We start from the raw sequence: 19715 nt of genomic DNA, 5'->3' as shown, positions 1-19715 counted from the left end.
GACACGTACCGGCACCTGGGAAGCAGCGGTATAACTCTCAACACTCTCCCTTGCTAGTGCTGATTGCAATGCTAACAGGGGAGAATGAGGAGAGCGGTCTTCAGCACCTGGTGCTGGGGGAACAGCGCGAACTGTACCGCTGATTCCCAGGCGCCAGTACGTGTGATACTGATGTGGCATACGGTTACCACAAGTCTTACACACGGATATCTCCGGCACTGGGTTTTCCGATACCAGAAATATCAGGACGTGTGAAAGAGCCCTTACGTTGGTTAGTAGATGGAGGAAACACAAGGCTTTCAGTTTTAGCAAAATTCAGCTTAAGATACAGAGAATCCCAGTTACATGCATTTAAGTCTTAAAAAAGGACTCAAAAAAGTGGAAACCCCTTTAAAGGGTTATTTCCATTCCAGCTTCTCATGGGTGAAATAGGAATAACTCCATCCAGGCTGCGACCACAGGTGGTGGGGTAACGGGAACAGCCGAAACCTTTGTATTGGAGTTAAGGAAACAGTGATATTTAGCTGAACCTCCAGTGGTCGGAGTTACAGAGGTTGTCCTCTAGTTTAGCACTGATGGCATATCGTTAGGATAGGTAATCAACGTCTGATCGGCCGGGGTCACACATCCGGCACTCCTGTGGATCAGCTGTTTTCGGTGTTGGCCGGAAATATTCACTCGCGGAGCTGCTCGGTCTTCTGATAATGGCCGCCGCAGGTTACCAGACATCCGCCTCCTTTTGATTTGAATAGCTAGGTAAGTAATAAACAATGATTTGCACCCATAAAATCAAAACTGCCTGAGCCCTGAAGGGGTTATTGAGAGCATTCTGGTTCCGGGATTATATCACGGACAATAGCACTTAGCACCAAAATGACATGATTTCAGTATAAAAGCATGGTGGTCTTACTTTGGGAGGTCTCTTGGTAAAGGCGTTTTATTTCGCGTAGAAGCTCTTCCACTGCCGATGGCAAGGTAAAGTCCATGTCTTCGGAACATGAGTCCACGGGAACATCACAGCTCGCAGAATACGGCGGCCGCTGCAATCCTAGACATAAAGGGAAACAACTACAATAAAAGACATTTTCTATAATATGAGCTGCGGACAGATGTGTAGTGATATAGATTAGGCTACCCCGGTGATGCAGGCGACTCAGTGACAAATCCTATGTTCCGACAGGACAGAGTTAAGCCAATCTGAGAACCCCGGCTCTAAGGAGAGACCTTCCATCTAAAATCTCCTGGGAAGCCTGGGGGTCCAGTAGCCCCCCTAGAAGAGGGTGTACTGTCACAATTCCACCCTTCAGTGTGTATGGGATGCAGTTACTGACGGCTCAGCTGTCCAATCTGGTACAGGGGCATGCTGAAACTGTCAGTACTTTGATTGACAGGTCAATCATCCAATCTGGTGCATGGGCGTGCTGAGATGTATGTTTTAAATTAACCCCTTTGCTATGATCTGCTATCCTTCTGGTATTTTGACCTTGGACCATTACCTGACTATGCCTTTGTCTCTTCCGTCTATTTATGACGTACCCTCCTGACTTTTGACCTTGGACACCTTGACTATTTGACTCATGGCTTGTTCATGAAAAGTGACTCAGGGTCATAATAATAGTACCAGTTATCGCCACTAGATTCTGTGATGGGGCATTGATCCAGGGAAGTAGACTGATTTCTGTATGTGGAGTAGGAAAGAAATCCCCCCCCCCCCCCCCTAATATGGGGCAATCAGCAATTGGCTCATGGGGGTTTTGCCTTCACTGGAACAAAATGATATTACATTCCAAACTATAACCTAATAAGTCTTATAAAAAAAAACATTTTCTGGAAAAACAGCTGAATCATCACAAAAAATTGCCACAGTAATAGAAAGATACAAGAATACTGTTTTAGGCAGGAAAGTCAGGAGGTTGGAGAACACTAACAGCCGGGGGCTCTAGGACCGGCACCGGTGATGCGCTATGGGCCTGAGTTATCAATACTGGCCAGCTCTTCCTGACAATCTCATTGAAAAGTGTGCGGGAGTAAGAGGTGGTAAAGGTCCTTCAGTAGTTAGATGTCACTCTCAGTCCACATAAATATAGGTTGTTCTTGTGTTGTCACCTATAGATAAATGACTGGTGTCATGAACATCGCCCACTCGCTATCATAAAACCGTACAGGGGTCTCTGCTTGTCACTCACCTACCACAACAGGCTAAGAGATACGCGCACCCTACAGTCCGTTTTCACAGCCACCCCACACTTCTTGCCGCCATTTTGATAGGCCAGTGAGAAGCCTGCCCTGGGTAGCATTTAGTATACACGCATACCCAGCTTTCCCAAGCACCCGATAGGTTCTCTTCTTGCACTCTGGCATATACAGGGTAATAAACCAGGCTATACTTTTCCTTTTAAAGGTTGTGGGTGCGTTTGAACGCAAGGAACAAACGTATTACATTTTTTATTTAATATACAAAAATGCTTACTATGCTACAAAAAAGATGAAATAAGGAAAAAAGACACACATAAGGGCAAAAACAATATTATATAAAGGGGCTGGGAAAAGAAGAGTCTCACGGATTGGATCTGTGAAAGTGTCGGGCATAGGAGAAAAACATGGACGGATCTGCAATCAGTGAGGGATCAGTGACAGAAGCCATCAGTATGAATCAGAGCAGCACATGAAGACCCCTCACCACCACAGGCCGCCCCCGGGGCTCGAGCATATCAGGAACTCAAAACTGGAAATAAAGATTAAACAACAACAACCACAAGACGGATTTCATCCCCAGGTATCATGTTAATCAGTATAACGGCGCCGCCCTGACACTGCAGGTTACTGAGCACAATCCTGCTGACAGGGGCACTTTAAGGGAAATGTGAGGAATCCTTCAGGACGGCCACGGTGTCCGCCACCAGCCAGAACACTGCGATGCCCACTAGTTCCCTGTATGACCTAACTAGTGCGACTGATGAGGGTGAAACACCCGGGAACCATAAATCCGGAATAAAGATGATGACACTTTGCAGGGCCCCGGTCCTTCGGCCATGTTGGTAGTCCGGGGCCACTAATCGGATCCCTACAAACCTCTTCCCATTAGTGAGCCTCATCATTCACTGTAACACTAAGCCCCCAGCACATGCTGGGAGTTATAGTCCCAGGACAGATTGCAGAGCCCTGTCATACACCTTTCCTCGTCCCCTACCCTATCTGACACACACTGGCTGTCTCTTGCTCTGCCAGTCTGCGGTGCCCCCTGGGAGTTGTAGTTCATTCACCCTATGACCTAGGCAATACCTGAGCTCAGGACACGTGAACTTCATGTATGGCAAGCCATGTCATGTGACCTGCAGAACAGCAAGGGATCTCGGGATCTGAAGTTCTTTAGTATATCACATTTACTTACAAGCCTGAGAGAATACGGCTCGGCTGTGAGCGTCAGTTAGCACATCTGTCCACCAGGTGGCAGGAGATACATGCTATTCTAGGAACTATATAGCTTATTAATACGCCACTTTATGCTCTGACCTGCAGAGGGCGGAAGAGTCCACCCAGCGCTGCTCTTCCAGTACTTCCTCACTGTACCCGGGCGCTTATAAAACTCGTCATGGATTGACTTCATTGGCCGCCGGCTGTCACGTGATGATTGACAGCGTCACATGACACTCAGGACGATGTATGTGAGGGCAGTGTGGCGAGTGTGTGCTGGCGGTGTGCACCGGCTGAGTGCGCGGGGGGCAGCATGGCGGACCGCATGCAGGGGGGCTCCTGCTGGTCCCAGGCCGGGGGTCCCCAGTGTGTCACGTGTGCTGCACTCAGGGCGGCGGGATGGGTCGTACAAGAGCAGCTCCCGTCCTCCCTTCATTCTCCTGAGCGCAGCAGGTGAGGCCCCAGCATGGCACAGGTAACCATATAACACGGCTGCCTCATGTCCTCCAGAGCAGCATGCACACACGTGACCATGTAACACGACTGCGTCATGTCCTGCAGAGCAGCATGCACCCACGTGACCATGTAACACGGCTGTGTCATGTCCTGCAGAGCAGCATGGCACAGGTAACCATATAACACGGCTGCCTCATGTCCTCCAGAGCAGCATGCACACACGTGACCATGTAACACGACTGCGTCATGTCCTCCAGAGCAGCATGCACCCACGTGACCATGTAACATGGCTGCGTCATGTCCTCCAGAGCAGCATGCACCCACATGTAACCTCAGTTCTGCCATTTGTTTCATGTTCACCGTACATTTCCATGTAGCAATAAGTGCAGAATCAACAGGGAAAAGCCGACAGATTAACCCCTTCCCTAAGTGCTGTTGACAAATTAACCCCTTCACATTTCATTTAGTGCTGCCGACAGGTTAACCCCGTCGCAGTGCCCTCAGCGCTGCCAGCAGAGTAACCCCTGAGCACTGCAAATGAGCAATGCCGTCAAGCATCACCGCTCCTTGAAGCTGTGCGCAGGAGTCAAGATTAGTATGTCATTGACTTGTGGCACTCTGCATAGGCAGCAACAGAGATAGTAAAGCTCTCGGTATGCAAACCTACAATACACCTCCAGCGCATGAATGAATCTGTCCCCTCACATATCAAAATCCAACAAATAGTCCTTCGGACACACACTAGGGCCCTGATTCCTCAATGCCGGCATTATCCTCGCCACTCTTGAGGGTACGTGCTGGAGTGAGATGTTCCTGATTTATTAAGAGGCGCACACTCCTTAATGCATCCGGTGTGTCTGAAAATTGACACAAAACTTCCTCCAGATGAGCACTAGAGTAAGATTTGTGGCTAGGGCTGTGGAGTCGGTGTCCATTTTTTTTGTCGTTGGCAGATTTTGCTTTTTAATAAGATTTGAAGGCTGAAGGGCCAATTGGCAAATTATAATTGCAATAGATTTTTTTAATAAAAATACAGTACAAGTGCTTAGGGGATCAGGAGTTTAATACTGAACTGGTGGAAAGTACTCGGGGGAGTGCGGACTGTGGCCACGGGCTAGAAGGATCGGCACAAAATACTAGCTCCATGTATCATGCCACTGCAGCTGATCGTGTAGGAAAACATCACCAAGAAAAACGTGGGTTTTTTAGGGAATCATTGCAGTTTTTGATAGTTTTAAGCCAAAAGTGGATGCAGCAAGAATGAGCAGAATAAATCCTGGTTTTTACCATTAAAACTGCAATTTGAAAAAAAAAAGAAAACTTTCTGTGTTACCACCTTAAGGATGCCCTTGATTTAGAGGCTGACCACAGGTTTTCTTCTACGGGCATATATAAGGCTGATGAGTTTGGGCCAGGAGATCCGCACTCAGTCCTGAAGTCGACGTTTGTAATTTGGACGGTGAAACATGGAAGTCTGAATTCGGCTTCAGGGTACGATCCCACTGCGCGTAAAAATGGCAGATTGTCCATCCGCTGCGTTTTACAGTAGCAGCCACGTGTATGAAGTTTTAAGAAGCCTTAGGCCACGGTCACACGTCAGTATTTGTAAGCCAAAACCAGGAGAGGAACAATCAGAAAACTAATATAATAGTATATTATAATAGAAACACGTCGCCACTTCTGCATTTATCACCCACTCCTGGTTTTGGCTTACAAATACTGAAACTAGGCACTCTCCAGTCATAAAGACTGCAAAAAAACAGATTCAGAGAAAATAAAAAAATAAAAAATCTATGTGCACATAGCCTAACAGCCCAGTGGTATAATCTGCTATGTCCGGAGACCACCGAATGGCAGATCTAGTATCCCGCCAGTGTCTGACAGGCTCGCTTCACTTTCCTCATTGAAATGAACATGCCAAGTACAATCAGCCACAATTCTACTGATCTATGGCCACTGTTAAATCCCTCGATGCCTCTCGGTCAACTCGGCCCAATAATCTGCATCTGGACTGAACTCTCTCTTGGGTCCCATCCCCACTTTTTATTACCTGATTGCCCTTTCCTGTAGGTTTTCTTCCTGTTGCTCAATGGAATTAATTTGGGGCTTTCTATGCATCTGAACCTTTGGCTGGCATCCCACTAGCATATGGCATCCGATGCGATATGCTAATGACCCTCGACTCCTGCTGCGAACGTGAGCCAAGTATCAGTGCTCTGTTCTCCGATCCTCTCATCTGGGAGAATCGGAGCACAGGTGCAAAGGAGACAGAGAAATTAATTTCTCCATTGCCGGCATCCATAGGAATTGAACTGCACTCGGCTGACATCCGAGTGCAGTGCAATGTTTCACATGCACCCATAGACTTGTATGGGTGCACGCAATCCGATTCTCACAGCCATTTGCAGCATGCTGAATCGGCATGAGAAAATAATCGCAGATGCGAGCTGTCCCATAGTATAACATTGGACTGAGTGCTATCCGACTTTATCTGATTGCGCTCATCCAATTACATCAAAAGTGTGAGCGAGCCCTTAAGCAAATTTGAGCTTTGTATAACGCTATTATAGGGACATTTGGACCCACTGGGGACACAATATGCTGGATTTTTTGATACTTTAGGATTTTTTGGTGAGGTCAGTTATTATCAGGACATCCTGGAGTTTTCATGTTCCACGTATCGTTACTGTTGCCAGAACTTTAGCATTACAGTAACTTTTGCCATTTGCATTGATTTGCAGCGTTTTCTCTCTTCTCTAAACTTGAGGAAGACAAGAATGAAGAACTTACACTAGCAGAAGAAAATATTGTTTATCATTTGAAGAAAGCCAAGGTAAGATGCGAGGAAGAAAATTGTATAAACAAATCAGAAAACTGTCATAAAATACTTTGAAAAGTAATTCATGGTGAATCTGTAACAAGCATCGTACATGAAGCTTTTGCTGTAGATTCTCCATGTGTTTGTGTAATTCCCCACAGGACGGATTCGCTGCATATTTGTGTAGGTAAAACTGTCAAATAATAAAAGCAGGCAAGTGGGTGAAACAATCCGCAACAAAAATCTGTCGCATGTAAAACTTCCATCATAGTTCCTTTCACAAAAGATGGCCTTAAAGGGAAGGTGTCATCAGAAAACAACCTATCGTTTAAGTCAGTTTTTATGTTACATGTATTTTTTTAATTCATTTCACAATTTATATTACAAAAAAATAGTAATCTTACACTTTTCACTGTCTGCAGGGGCTTTTTAGACTCATGATTCCTGTCTTTTGAGGACGTGTTAACAGCTGGCTCATTATCATCAGAGGCAGGCTTAGAATGATGGTAACAGCTCTATACACCGCTCATATCACAGGACCCAGCAATCACAATAAGGACACATTCACATGTTCAGTATTTGGTCAGTATTTTATATCAATATTTGTAAGCCAAAACCAGGAGTGAAACAATCAGAGGAAAAGTATAATAGAAACATATGCACCACTTCTGTATTCATCACCCACTCCTGGTTTTGGCTTACAAATACTGATGTAAAATACTCAATACTGTACTTGGCCTAAGTGATGTCACAGATCCCCCCTTCCCTGTACAATGACTTTTGCACACGCTCATTAGATGCCTCAATACAAAATATAGGTGTTGAGTCTATTCCTGCCAACTTATTTGTGAATTTTCTGATATAACAGTATGCTAAAGTCTATAAGAGCCCCAGTGTCAAGATTTCAAATTTTTATTATTACGGTAATACAATTGGAAAGAAAATGGAATGAAGTGTCTTTAGACTTCGTGGTAATTTCATTGAATAATTTTGTCTACCTTAGCTTAGTGTTATGAAAGGTGAAATGGAAGAAGCAGAAGAGATTTTACACAAAACTCTGCGTCTGGCACACGAGTGTGAGAGCAAACGGGCAATCATTTACACATACGATCTGGTACGTTATTGCTTTGGTTTTGTATTTTTTTTTTTTGTTTTGTTTTTTTTCAAATTATCTGCACAAATAACATTTTATAACATACTATGTGTTGAGACCTTCATATGCAATAAGAAGCACCCAAATCACAGAACAGATCCATTAAAAATCCAAATTCATTCTAATTTTAAATAAATCAACATAATCAAATTTAAGCAGAAGTTGTTACATAGGGGACGCTGCGGTCGACAGTAAGCAAGTCTATGTGATTTTTTACTTTATAAATAGAAGGGCTTAATTACCATTATCATTCTGAATTCCATTAAATCTCATTTGAACAATAAACAATAATATCACATAGCTCCATTATGTACGTTACACGGAATACAAAGATTACCCTGTAAATTAACCATTTGGTCACACAAGCCTATTTGCAAAGAAATCTGTATATCAGATCCAAATATCTATAACGTGCATACGTGCAACTAAAGTGACATGCAGCTTCAATCTAATATGTATGCCCGGTGCACCAGCTATCCTAAGGAGTTGGTTAAACTGTAGTATAGGTATACTGAAATTAAAGCGTCCCCTGAGAACGATGCGCGTTTCGCCGCCAGCTTCTTCCGGGGGCACAGCGGCGAAACGCGCAAACTCCTTAGGATAGCTGGTGCACCGGGCATACATATTAGATTGAAGCTGCATGTCACCTTAGTTGCACGTATGCACGTTATAGATATTTGATATTTGGTCTGCTGCATCAATGATTGTATTTGTTCTTTTTGTTTTTTAGATGGCAAACGTGGCATTTCTGAGCGGTGACTATGACAGTGTGAGTATACACTATATCATCTACACTATATTATATGTAAAGGGCACCTGTCAGTAAGAATGTACCTAGAGAACCTGAAAGACTGCGGGATGGAGCAGCGACAACTATGCGGCTGTTATCCATGGCACAGGGCTTTAGTGTGCCGAAATTCATGTTTTAATTCCCTGCAAGTTATCGGACTGCCCAATTGGGCCACTTGCATGTGTAACTTGTGAAATGTTGTACAATTTATTAGCAATCTCCAATCCACATGCCATTATATGATTGTCTAATTGCAAGGATCACCTGGTGTAAATGCTGCAGTTCTCCCGAATCTGGCAATGTTTATTTTTGTGTGCCTGCGCCTCTCCATTCCTGAGATTTGGTTCCCACTTCTCTATACATAAATCTGTTCTTTTTATCCAAGTGGGTGTGGTCCTCAAGAAGACTCCTACAGTGGGGACTTTAGGACCATTCCCACTTGGCTAACAAAACTAGATTCACATACAGAAAAGAGCAATGGAGAGTCCCAGTAACAAAATAAAAACCCACTGTCTGATTCAGGAGGACAGACGCATTTATTCTTTTTCTTGTGGGACAAGTTGTAGATTTGAATGACACTATTTGACATACCATATACGTCCAATAGGGGACGCTAGAGTTCAGGTCTTGTTATTCTCTGAAGGGGCTATTTTCTTATTTAAAGCCCCGGATGAATATTGCATTGTCTATAAGTCTCCTTACATGTTTCCCTTTAGACTTCCAGTTAGAAGCTTTTCACCTAGCCAAATCACATTTCCTGCTATGCACTGATGAGGGGCACACATTCTGAAACACGTGTTTGCAAATAGTTACTGATTTGGCTTCTTATCCTAAGTCATGTGACAAGGCGCGTTAAAGGGTCGATGTTGACTTTTAGGATTGCCATATCCAATAGGTGGCGCTAGAGTTCAGTTCATTTTCCTCCCTAGAGGCAGTGAAATGTTGAAAACAGGAATAGGATTCTGCCATTGTATTTTGGTTTTGATTTTAGGGTGTAAATTTTGCAGTAAAAATTACCTGGCAGCCAGTCTTGCATAGATTTAATTATTGTATTTGTTATAGGTGTTTTTCAGGTTTTTTCTCTATGAGTTACGGTAATTAATTTTATATTTTGATAGATTGAACTTTTACGGATCCGGCGGTTCCGAGTATGCTACAGTATAGGTCATCGTATTCTTGTGACTGATCCCTCCTAAAAGCCACTGAATAACATTTTTCCTTTCTTTTGAAAAATAGGCAGAGAAGTTATTTAAGACCACAATGATATACATGATAGATGGCGGAGTCAAACAGGTACATTTTTCAATTAAATTAAGTTACCTTGGCAGTTGATTAATGCAGCCCGTACCGCATGAAGCATGAATCAGACCCTGCATTTTTGCCACTGAGATTTGCCCAGGATAAGGGAACCTTACCGCTGCCAGGATTCGGGTAGCATGAATCTGAGGCAGGCTTTGGTATGTCAGCAAGGCGCGTTTTACTCTGAAATGCTGCGCCTTTCATCTTTTCAACTAGTCACCAAAGCGACACTTTCCCCAGCCGGGTTATAAATGTATGTGTTCTCTGAAATGCCGCAGAGTTCGAATCTCTGATACACGTTACCCAAATCATGGCAGCTGTCAGGTTTCCTTGTCCTGGGCAAATCCCAGAGGGCAAAACCCCCCAACCCATATCTGATTAGTGCTGCCTGTTATTCCGATAGCATGAAACAACTGTCAGGTCAGAGGGAATTTATCAGCATGAGATAGGGCAGAAACCCTGATTCCAGAAATGTATCACTTAGGCCTCTTTCACGCTTCCGTCGCTGCGAGTGCAACGCATCCAGTGTTATGACGGATGAGAGAGAGATATTTGTTTTTACCCGGACTACAAAATCAGGCAGGCAGCGTGCTGAAATGCGCATTTGGGAGGACGCCATACAGGTACCAGGGAGTCTTACTACTTTTGTAACTTACTTTTTCATTGTATGCACCTTTGTCTTTTTCATTATTTTCTATTCTTTGTATCACTGTACTGTATACATTTTATACTGTGCCACACTTTGCACATGATTGTCCCTTATATACATAATGGGCACGATATGTAATGATTTATACTTGTACATGTATCATGTATGTATGCGTATGTATATATATATATATATATATAATCTATGATCTAGGTCTCCCTTTGCTGTTGTACCTCTTATATATTAGATATATTTATATTTTTCACAGTTTTTTGCATTTTCTTATGCATTTTTTTTGCAGCTATTTTCAGTATTTTCCTTGGGTGCGTCCTTGTTGTTTTAACTGTAACATATTATTTATAATTTTTCCATTGTTATACCTGATTTATTCAATAAACTATTGTGGTTTTATACTATAATTTATTGGACTCTTTGGTCGGTTTTCTCTGTGTTTTTTTCTTACACCACTGATTGGCAGCTTTCTGTGTACACTGAATAGTGACTTAAAGATGCGATTTAGTGCTGGGGGTGTGGTTGGGCTAGGACTCACGAGAGAACTAGTCCATTAGGAATAATCTTGTGCTAATAAAACACTGATTTTATTGAAACAAAAACACAGTCCAGTAAGTAACACATCGCTGGAATCAGGGTCTCTGCTCCTACATCATGCTGCTCTCAGATAACAGCAAAAACCTGTGGAAGAAATAGCAGCTAATCTAGAGGTAGAGAGTAATAATGCAGAGCACAAGCCATATACTGGCCGGAGATAACTGTTATTATAGTGTTATAGCTTATTCAGAAAAGGCGAGTAAAATTAGGTTTTGTTCTACGCCTCATGCATATATGTTTTTTTGCTGCTCTAACAGGATGACAATTCATTTATTGAGATTTCACTGAAAATGGCCAGTATCTACGCTGCTCGTAACCAGTAAGTTACTCTCTACTGCATTTCAGCCAAAACCAGAGTTTAACCCCATCATTCACTGAGGTGTTGAGAATTAAAAGGGGGTTTCCCGTGTTTTATACGGATGACATCAGACTGTCCTATTTGTTTATGATTGGTGACGGTCTGACCTCTGAACCTCATGAATCCTGAGACTGGAGGGGCCACTGCATCGGTTTAGTATAGTGTCTCCTTCTGAGACAGCCATCATAGTTGTAAGATGCTTCAATAGGAAAAGTCAGTCCAACATTTACATGTAAAGGGTATTCCCATCTCCAAGATCCTAACCCAATAAGTGGTAAGTATAATAATAATATTATCAAATATCTCTAATTAGAAAGGTAATATAGTTCTTCTGATTTACTATGTCACCATGTGCAGGGCATTGCAGTAGGTTAGGAATGCATGGGTTATGGCCACTAAAAATTAGCTGTCCCTGTATCAGTGGTCATAACCATGGATACCTAACCTACTGCAATGCTCTAAATGGGGAAAACGACATGGCGAATCAGAAGAACTGTTCTACATTTCTAATTGGAGGTATTTGCTAATATTATTATTTGACCAACTAAACTACATATTTGGATAGGATCTTGGAGATGAGAATACCCATTTAACACCTTCACGACATGCGCCATATTAGTGATGCACATTTCGTGTCTTCCCATTGATGTGGGCTCCGGTGGTGAGCCCACATCTTTCCCGGGACATGTCAGCTGTTTTGAACAGCTGACATATGCCTCTAACAGCCAGGCTGTTAAGCTGTTAAATGCCGCTGTCAATCTCTGACAGCGGCATTTAACACATGCTTTAGGCAAGCGTGCCAGAAATCCCGCCCATCGGTGACCCCGTCACGTGATCGCAGGTCACCGACAGGTTGGCATGACAACCAGTGGTCTCCAGCAGACCTCTTTGGTTGTCACTGCCGGATTGCTATGAGCGACGCCTGGTGACCGGCGCTCATAGCAACTCAGCAATTCTTCTACATACAGGTGATCTGATCATCGCCTGTATGTAGCAGAGCCGATCGGGTTATGGCAGCTTCTAGTCTCCTATGGAGACTAAGGGTATGCGCACACGCTGCGGATTTTGCCGCGGATGCGCAGCGTTTCCGCAGCTGCGGATCCGCAGCGGTTTCCCATGCATTTACAGTACCATGTAAAGCTATGGGAAATTAAATCCGCAGTGCACATGCTGCTAAAAAAAAAAAGCGCGCCCGGAACGCAGCGGTTTATTTTCCGCAGCATGTCAATTCTTCGTGCGGAATCCGCAGCGGTTTTTCACCTGCTTCAATAGGAAACTGCAAGTGAAAACCCGCAGCAGAAACCGCAATAAAAACCGCGATAAATCTGCAGTAAAAACTGCAGCGGTTTTGCACTGCGGATTTATCAAAACCGCTGCGGAAAATTCCGCAATGGAATCCGCAGCGTGTGCACATGGCCTAATGAAGCATGCCGAAAGTAAAAAAAAAACAAAAAAAACCCCAAAGTTTAAATCACCCCCCTTTCGCTCCATTCAAAATAAAACAATAAAAAAAAATCAAACATACACAGATTTGGTATTGCCGCTTTCAGAATCGCCCGATCTATCAAGCTTTAAAAAGAATTAATCACATCGGTAAATGCCGTAGCAAAAAAAAAAAAAGTGAAAACTCCAGAATTACGTTTTTTTGGTCACCGAAACATTGAATTAAAATGCAATAATGGGCGATCAAAAGATCATATCCACACCAAAATGTTATCATTAAAAACATCATCTCGGCACGCAAAAATACAAGCCCTCACCCAACCCGAGATCACGAAAAATGGAGACGCTACAGGTCTAGGAAAATGGCACAATTTTTTTTAAACAAACTTTGGATTTTTTTTTTCACCACTTCAATAAAAAAGAACCTCTACATGTCTGGTGTCTATGAACTCTTAATGACCTGGAGAATCATAATGGCAGGTCAGTTTTAGCATTTGGTGAACATGGTAAGAGTAAAATCCAAAAACAGTTGTGGAATTGCACTTTTTTGCAATTTCACCTCACTTGGAATTTTGTTCCCGTTTTTGAGTACACCATATGGTAAAACCAATGGTGTACTTCAAAAGTACAACTCGTTCTGCAAAAAGCGAGACCTCACATGGCCACAGTGACCAAATAATAAAAAAAGTTATGCCTCTTGGAAGAAGGGGAGCAAAAAACAGAAACGCAAAAATTAAAAAGGGCTCCATCATGAAGGGGATAAAGGCTGCTGCAATCATATCTGCATTAAAGCCAAGCCGGAGGTACAAGGAGGGTCTATGTAAATCCTGTCCTTGTCGGCTAATACCAGCAGCATACGCATCCATAGAAATCACAAAATAAGACCCCTGTTATCTATTGTCTATAGGAAATAGTGTCATTCCCAGACACTAAAGGCTCGTTTCCACTCGTCCCCGCTGCGGTAAAGAGTCGACTAACTTCCTGTTGTTTCAGGAAATACCACATGTACTTTAGCTGCAATGAACAGACTCTATCCCTATCTTTTTTATTGAAGCATCTAATGAGCACGTGCAAAAGTCATTGTGAAGGAAGAGTGAGCAGGTGAGCTGTGACATCGCCTATTCTGAATGGTGGATCCTGTATTATCAGCTGTGTATAGAGGTCTTACCAATCATTGTAATCCTGCCTCTGCTGATAATAAGACCGCTGAAAACTCTTTCCTGAAAGGACAGGAAGTCTAAAATAGCCCTAGTGACCAATGTGAAAATTGCAGGATTAATAATTTTGTTTATTTAATAAAGATTGTGGTATGAAAAAAAAAATACATGTGATACAAAACCTGATTTAAACAATACGTAAATTTTTTTTATGCTAAACCAAGCCTAAAAATCATTTCACTCAATAAATGCGCGGTTTGCTCGTTCATTGGATAATCGTGCTTTAAATGCACCGTTAACTCTGTGACTACAAATTGGACCCATCTGCTCCATGTATCCCGCAGTAGTACAGGATACCTGAGAGTGTGACAGTTATTCTCACTTATTGATTTATTTTCCATAGGAATGATTTGGCGGTAGCAGGATTCCAGTTCTGCATAATGAGTCTGGATGAAAAAATTGAGAAGGAAAAAGAATTATCTGCGGAGATTCTGAGCGGTAAGATAAATGTTTAATGTACGAACCTTCTAGCAGAACCACTGGTAAAGAGGTACTTTTACTTCTCTATACAATTAAACACATTTCAGTTACTTAAAGTACATCTTCATCATTTAACCCCTTCCTGAGATGCGCCGTACTAGTTCTGCTCTGCTGGATTTGTGAGTTTTTCTCACGTTGCTAGCGGAGATGTCACCGAGGTCACCGCAGTTCAGCCCAGCTGGGAACGCAGCCTCAGTGACCAGAGGTAAGCTCGATGACGTCACCGCCGGTCACTGAGGCTGCGCTCACAGCAGTTCATTCACCAGTGGTTTTCAGCCTGGACGGTCGCATCTTGGCACCATCCAGGTTGAAAGCTATTTCTCCCCCAGACATGGATTACGGCGTGGGACAGAATGACGGACTGGTATGGTATATTGTTGTTTTTTTTATTTTTGGTTTATTACAGGAGGTCAAGGGCTTCGGTGGAATTAGGCGAGGTCGTATCTGTGTCATTTACTCTGTCGCCTCATTGGGGGACACAGGACCATGGGTGTTATGCTGCTGTCCACTAGGAGGCGACACTATGCATAATCTGAAAAAGATTAACTGTGGCTCCTCCTGCACAGTATACACCCCTGGACGGCATCAGCCTTCTCCAGTTTTTGCTTAGTGTCGCAAAGGAGGCACACCTAAAGATTTTTACTCCGTTTTCCGAACGGAATTACAGATGAAGAAAAGAGGATCTCCTGTGAGACTCCCGGCATGGCTCCTTCCTCGGCCCCCTATTATGGGGTGCCCAGTTGAAGTTGAGATGGCTATTCCCCATGCTGCTCCTTCCCCAGCCCCTCGGGTGCTGGTTCGAAGTCGAGACCCCCCCCCTCCTTCCCCAATTCCTTTTGGTTTCTGGGTTGAGGTCGAGGCGAGGATAAAGGCCCCTGAAGGTGACAAGCACCCTCCCTATCCCCCTCTGGGGGTATTAGGTTGAGACACCTCAGGTAGGGCCTGTACAGGCAGCATCCTACAGCTCCCAGCAATGGGCCAGCACACTGCGCCTGCATCCAGGGACCCCAGCCCAGCTGCGGGCTCCTGTTGGGGCCGGGGGGAGTGCAGGCAGGCATGGCACATACAGACACAGGGCTCCCTGCGTCCCTGTCTCTGCGGCAGCACCAGCTCTATACTGCCTCAGGGGGACCCCTTACAGGGCTCCCCTCTCGCTTACAGCCCCACCGCTATCCTGCCTTTAAATCCGGAGGGGTCCGGTTCAGATCCGACCCCCTCCTGAACTTTCGCGCCGGCCTGGAGCCCTTCTGGGCCTCAGGCATCTACTTTAGGCCCCGGCTTCGGCCTAGCTGAAGCCACAGCCTCCTCTCCACCCCCTGGCCCGCCCCCCGGATGACAAATATGACACTCTACCGTGTCATACAGGGGGCGGATCGAGACAGAAAGGGCGCGTTTTTACACAGCCTTGCCTCCTTTTTACAGCTCTCCGCCCCCTTCTCCTCCTCTCCTCTCTGTCTCTGCAGCCATTTTCGGCTGCAGATTAACCCTGCTTCTCCCGGTCTGCAGGACCAGGCAGCCAGTCTCCGGGGGGCACAGGACTGTGGATCTTCGGCGCTGGACCTAGGGGCACACTGGTGGGGTAAGATCACAGCTGGGTTCTTTTTACTCAGCTGTGAATCCATATTACCTATAAGGCTCCCCTGTAGGTTCTCTACCCCTGTAAGGTCCATCTGCTGGCAGCACTTCTGCACTTTGTGCACTATGCAGGGCTCAAGGTCCAAGAGAACCAGGCAGAACTGCTATTATGCATTCTGCACAGCCTGCGGGACCGCTCTCCCCAGTAGTAGCACGTACCCGCATTGTCAGAACTGTATACAAACTACTGTGTCACAGCCTCAAGAAGCCCCTGCCAATGCCTCGGTGTCTAATGCCACGCCGGAATGGGCCACTCAGATATCGCAATCTATGACGCAGTCTATAGATAACCTAACTTCCACATTGCTTCAGGCTCTGCAGGGTCATGCCCCGGCTATGACCGTTACCCAGCAAAGGGAGAGCTTGACTCAGGAACAAGATGACCCTGGCACATCCACGTCTAGGTCAGGACGCAAGCGGATCCATAGATCAAGTCCATCTGCGTCATCCCATAGCACACGGTCATCCCCCTCTAGGGAGAGACACCGTAGCTCCAGGTCATCTAGACCGTCCCATTCCAGGGACAGACAATGCAGATCTCCGCAATCCCCAACCAGAGAAGGCCTCCTCCCCAGCCCACCCAGCAGGGGACGCCTCAGTGATACACAGGATTCGGAAGGCATCTGCGACTCTGACTCGGACAGAGAAACGGAGGGGTCCCTGATCCCAATCCCTCCTAGCAATACAGCGCTAGTTGAGGACATAATATCGTCCATCCATCGGGTGCTGGACATTTCTGATCCGCCACCAGAGGCCCCAGAACATAAGATTTCCTTTGAAGGACCTCTGAAGCCGCCTAAGGTTTTTTCTAACCACCCAGAGTTTAAGGCGATCCTTAAAAAACAGCTCTCACAGCCTGAGAAATTCGCTAATCGCAAATATCTGGAGGCAAGGTACCCCTTCCCACAGAAGGACACCAAGGAATGGACAGATCCACTTGAAGTGGATCCCCCAGTCTCCAGGCTAGCAGCACAGACCCTCCTTTCACTGCCAGATAGCTCAACCCTCAGGGACGCAGCAGACCGGCAGGTAGAACGCATGGCTCGTTCAATTTTCGAGGCAGCAGGGGCATCCCTGGCTCCCGCGTTTGCCTCAGTTTGGGCTGCCAAGGCCATCCTGGCCTGGGCAAAGAATTTACAAGCCTTCCAAGCATCCGCTCCTGAACTGTCGGACCAAGCGGTTCAAATTGCAGTTGTAGCAGATTACATGCTCCATGCAGCTCTGGATTCAGCAAAGGGAGTCGCGGGGATAGCATCAAACGCCATCACGATTCGGCGTATCCTCTGGCTGCGGGAATGGAAAGCGGACGCAGCCTCAAAAAAGTCCCTCACGCACCTCCCCTACCTCAGTGGGAGACTTTTCGGTGAACAGTTGGACACTATGATATCCAACGCCACAGGGGGTAAGAGTACTTCTCTTCCCCAACTGAAACCTAAACGCACTTACAAGAAGCGTAACCAAACTCGATTCCGATCCTTTCGGAATTCCTCCGGCTGGTCCGTCTCACGTCCAGTACAAAATCGTAACCGTTCCCCACGCAGGGACAACTCACGATCGACGCAAAGGTCGGACAAGACCTGGCAGTCAAAAGCAGGCCAGTCTAAGCCCAGAGGAGGAAAATCTCAGACTTTCTCTTCCTCATGACTCACGGACTCCGGAAGACACCACACCAGTAGGCGGCCGACTTTTGCTCTTTCATCAAGTCTGGCTGCCTATTACAGAAGACATGTGGGTCATGGAACTAGTGTCTTCCGGATACAAAATAGACTTCACCTCCAACCCACCGGACCGTTTCTTCCTCTCTGTCCCCCCAAAACCGCCAGCCAAGGCTCGAGCCTACCACCAAGCGGTCTCCTCGCTTTATCAATCAGGAGTCATAGTACCGGTACCCACGACCGACCGCTTCCGAGGGTTCTACTCCAATCTGTTCGTAGTTCCCAAGAAGGGAGGCAGCGTACGGCCCATACTAGACCTAAAACAGCTCAACAAATATGTACGGGTCCGTCACTTCCGCATGGAGTCCCTTCGGTCCATCATTGCGTCCATGGAGAAGGGAGAATATCTCGCCTCCATAGACATACAAGACGCATACCTGCATATACCCATTGCACCTTCCCATCAGAGGTTTCTCAGGTTCGCAATAGGCCAGGACCACTACCAATTCGTGGCTCTCCCCTTTGGACTCGCCACGGCTCCCAGAGTGTTCACCAAGGTCATGGCCGCAACCATGGACGTCCTGCATTCCAGAGGCATAGTAGTCGTTCCATACCTGGATGATCTACTCATCAAGGCTCCCACCTTCAAGGACTGCGAGCTCAGCGTCTCAATCACAACCGATACTCTCAGTCGCATGGGCTGGTTAATCAACCTACAAAAGTCATCACCAACCCCGAGTCAGTCCCTGACCTTCCTGGGAATGTTATTCAACACCTTCATGGGTCTAGTGCTCCTTCCCAAGGACAAGGCACTGGCCCTCCGACTAGCAGTTCGCACCCTCCTCCGCAAACCCCTCAATCTCTCCGTTTTGCCATGAGAGTCCTCGGCAAGATGGCAGCAGCAATAGAAGCCATCCCATTTGCCCAGTTTCACCTCAGATCTCTCCAACTAGCCATTCTCAAGTCCTGGGACAGGAATCCCTTTTCTCTCGACAGGGAGTTCCAGCTAATGTCGTCAACCAGGAGGTCCCTGCACTGGTGGCTCAAGCCAACCTCGCTAGTAAAGGGGAAATCCTTTCTCTCAGGTCAATGGAAGGTTCTGACCACCGACGCGAGCCTGACGGGTTGGGGTGCGGTGCACCTACACCACAGGGCACAGGGCAAGTGGTCCCCAGCGGAAGTGACCATGCCCATCAACATCCTGGAAATTCGTGCCATCCTTCTGGCATTGAGGGCCTTCCATCACTTACTGGCAGCCTCTCACATCAGGATACAGTCGGACAATGCCACGGCTGTGGCATATGTGAATCATCAAGGGGGGACCCGCAGTACCCAGGCGATGCGGGAAGTGTCACATATCCTCAGCTGGGCGGAGGACACAGGGTCGGTTCTTTCGGCGGTCCACATTCCGGGTGTGGACAACTGGGAAGCAGACTTCCTCAGCCGACAAGGAATAGACTCGGGAGAGTGGTCTCTCCATCCCGAAATTTTTCAACAGATCTGTCTCCGCTGGGGGACCCCAGATGTGGACCTAATGGCATCCCATTTCAATGCCAAGGTCTCCAACTTCATTGCCAGAACACACGATCCGCGGTCGCTCGGAGCAGACGCTCTGGTTCAGGACTGGACCCAGTTCCAGCTTCTGTATATTTTTCCACCTCTCCCCCTGATATCCAGAGTGGTGAGGAAGATCAAACAAGAGGGAGTTCCAACCATCCTCATTGCACCGGACTGGCCCA

The 19715-nt window shown here is 45.9% G+C and overlaps 2 protein-coding genes across 6 annotated transcripts in view; one reads left to right on the top strand and one right to left on the bottom strand.

The window, feature by feature from the left end:
- The window catches only part of ZSWIM7 (zinc finger SWIM-type containing 7), a 123249-nt gene extending 119609 nt beyond the window's left edge, over positions 1–3640 (bottom strand). Inside the window, exons 1-2 of one of the 4 annotated variants that reach the window (XM_077294244.1) lie at positions 3514–3640; positions 911–1048 (exon numbers count right to left, since the gene is read on the bottom strand). In XM_077294244.1, the coding sequence (XP_077150359.1) occupies positions 911–1048; positions 3514–3607 (232 nt within the window). In that variant the 5' untranslated portion in view covers positions 3608–3640. Of the gene's footprint in view, positions 1–910; positions 1049–3190; positions 3212–3282; positions 3348–3391 lie in introns of those variants that run through there. The other 3 variants (XM_077294245.1, XM_077294247.1, XM_077294248.1) reach the window with 3 other exon arrangements.
- Positions 3615–19715, top strand: part of TTC19 (tetratricopeptide repeat domain 19) — a 60586-nt gene continuing 44485 nt past the window's right edge. The window contains exons 1-7 of one of the 2 annotated variants that reach the window (XM_077294241.1): positions 3615–3867; positions 6612–6703; positions 7692–7802; positions 8572–8610; positions 9868–9924; positions 11446–11507; positions 14550–14644. In XM_077294241.1, the coding sequence (XP_077150356.1) occupies positions 3645–3867; positions 6612–6703; positions 7692–7802; positions 8572–8610; positions 9868–9924; positions 11446–11507; positions 14550–14644 (679 nt within the window). In that variant the 5' untranslated portion in view covers positions 3615–3644. Of the gene's footprint in view, positions 3890–6611; positions 6704–7691; positions 7803–8571; positions 8611–9867; positions 9925–11445; positions 11508–14549; positions 14645–19715 lie in introns of both variants that reach the window. The other variant, XM_077294242.1, reaches the window with a different exon arrangement.

This window comes from Ranitomeya variabilis, chromosome 3 (genome assembly GCF_051348905.1).
Source record: "Ranitomeya variabilis isolate aRanVar5 chromosome 3, aRanVar5.hap1, whole genome shotgun sequence".
In the NCBI taxonomy this organism is placed as follows: Eukaryota; Metazoa; Chordata; class Amphibia; order Anura; family Dendrobatidae; genus Ranitomeya; species Ranitomeya variabilis.
This window is presented reverse-complemented; position numbering and strand designations above follow the sequence as displayed.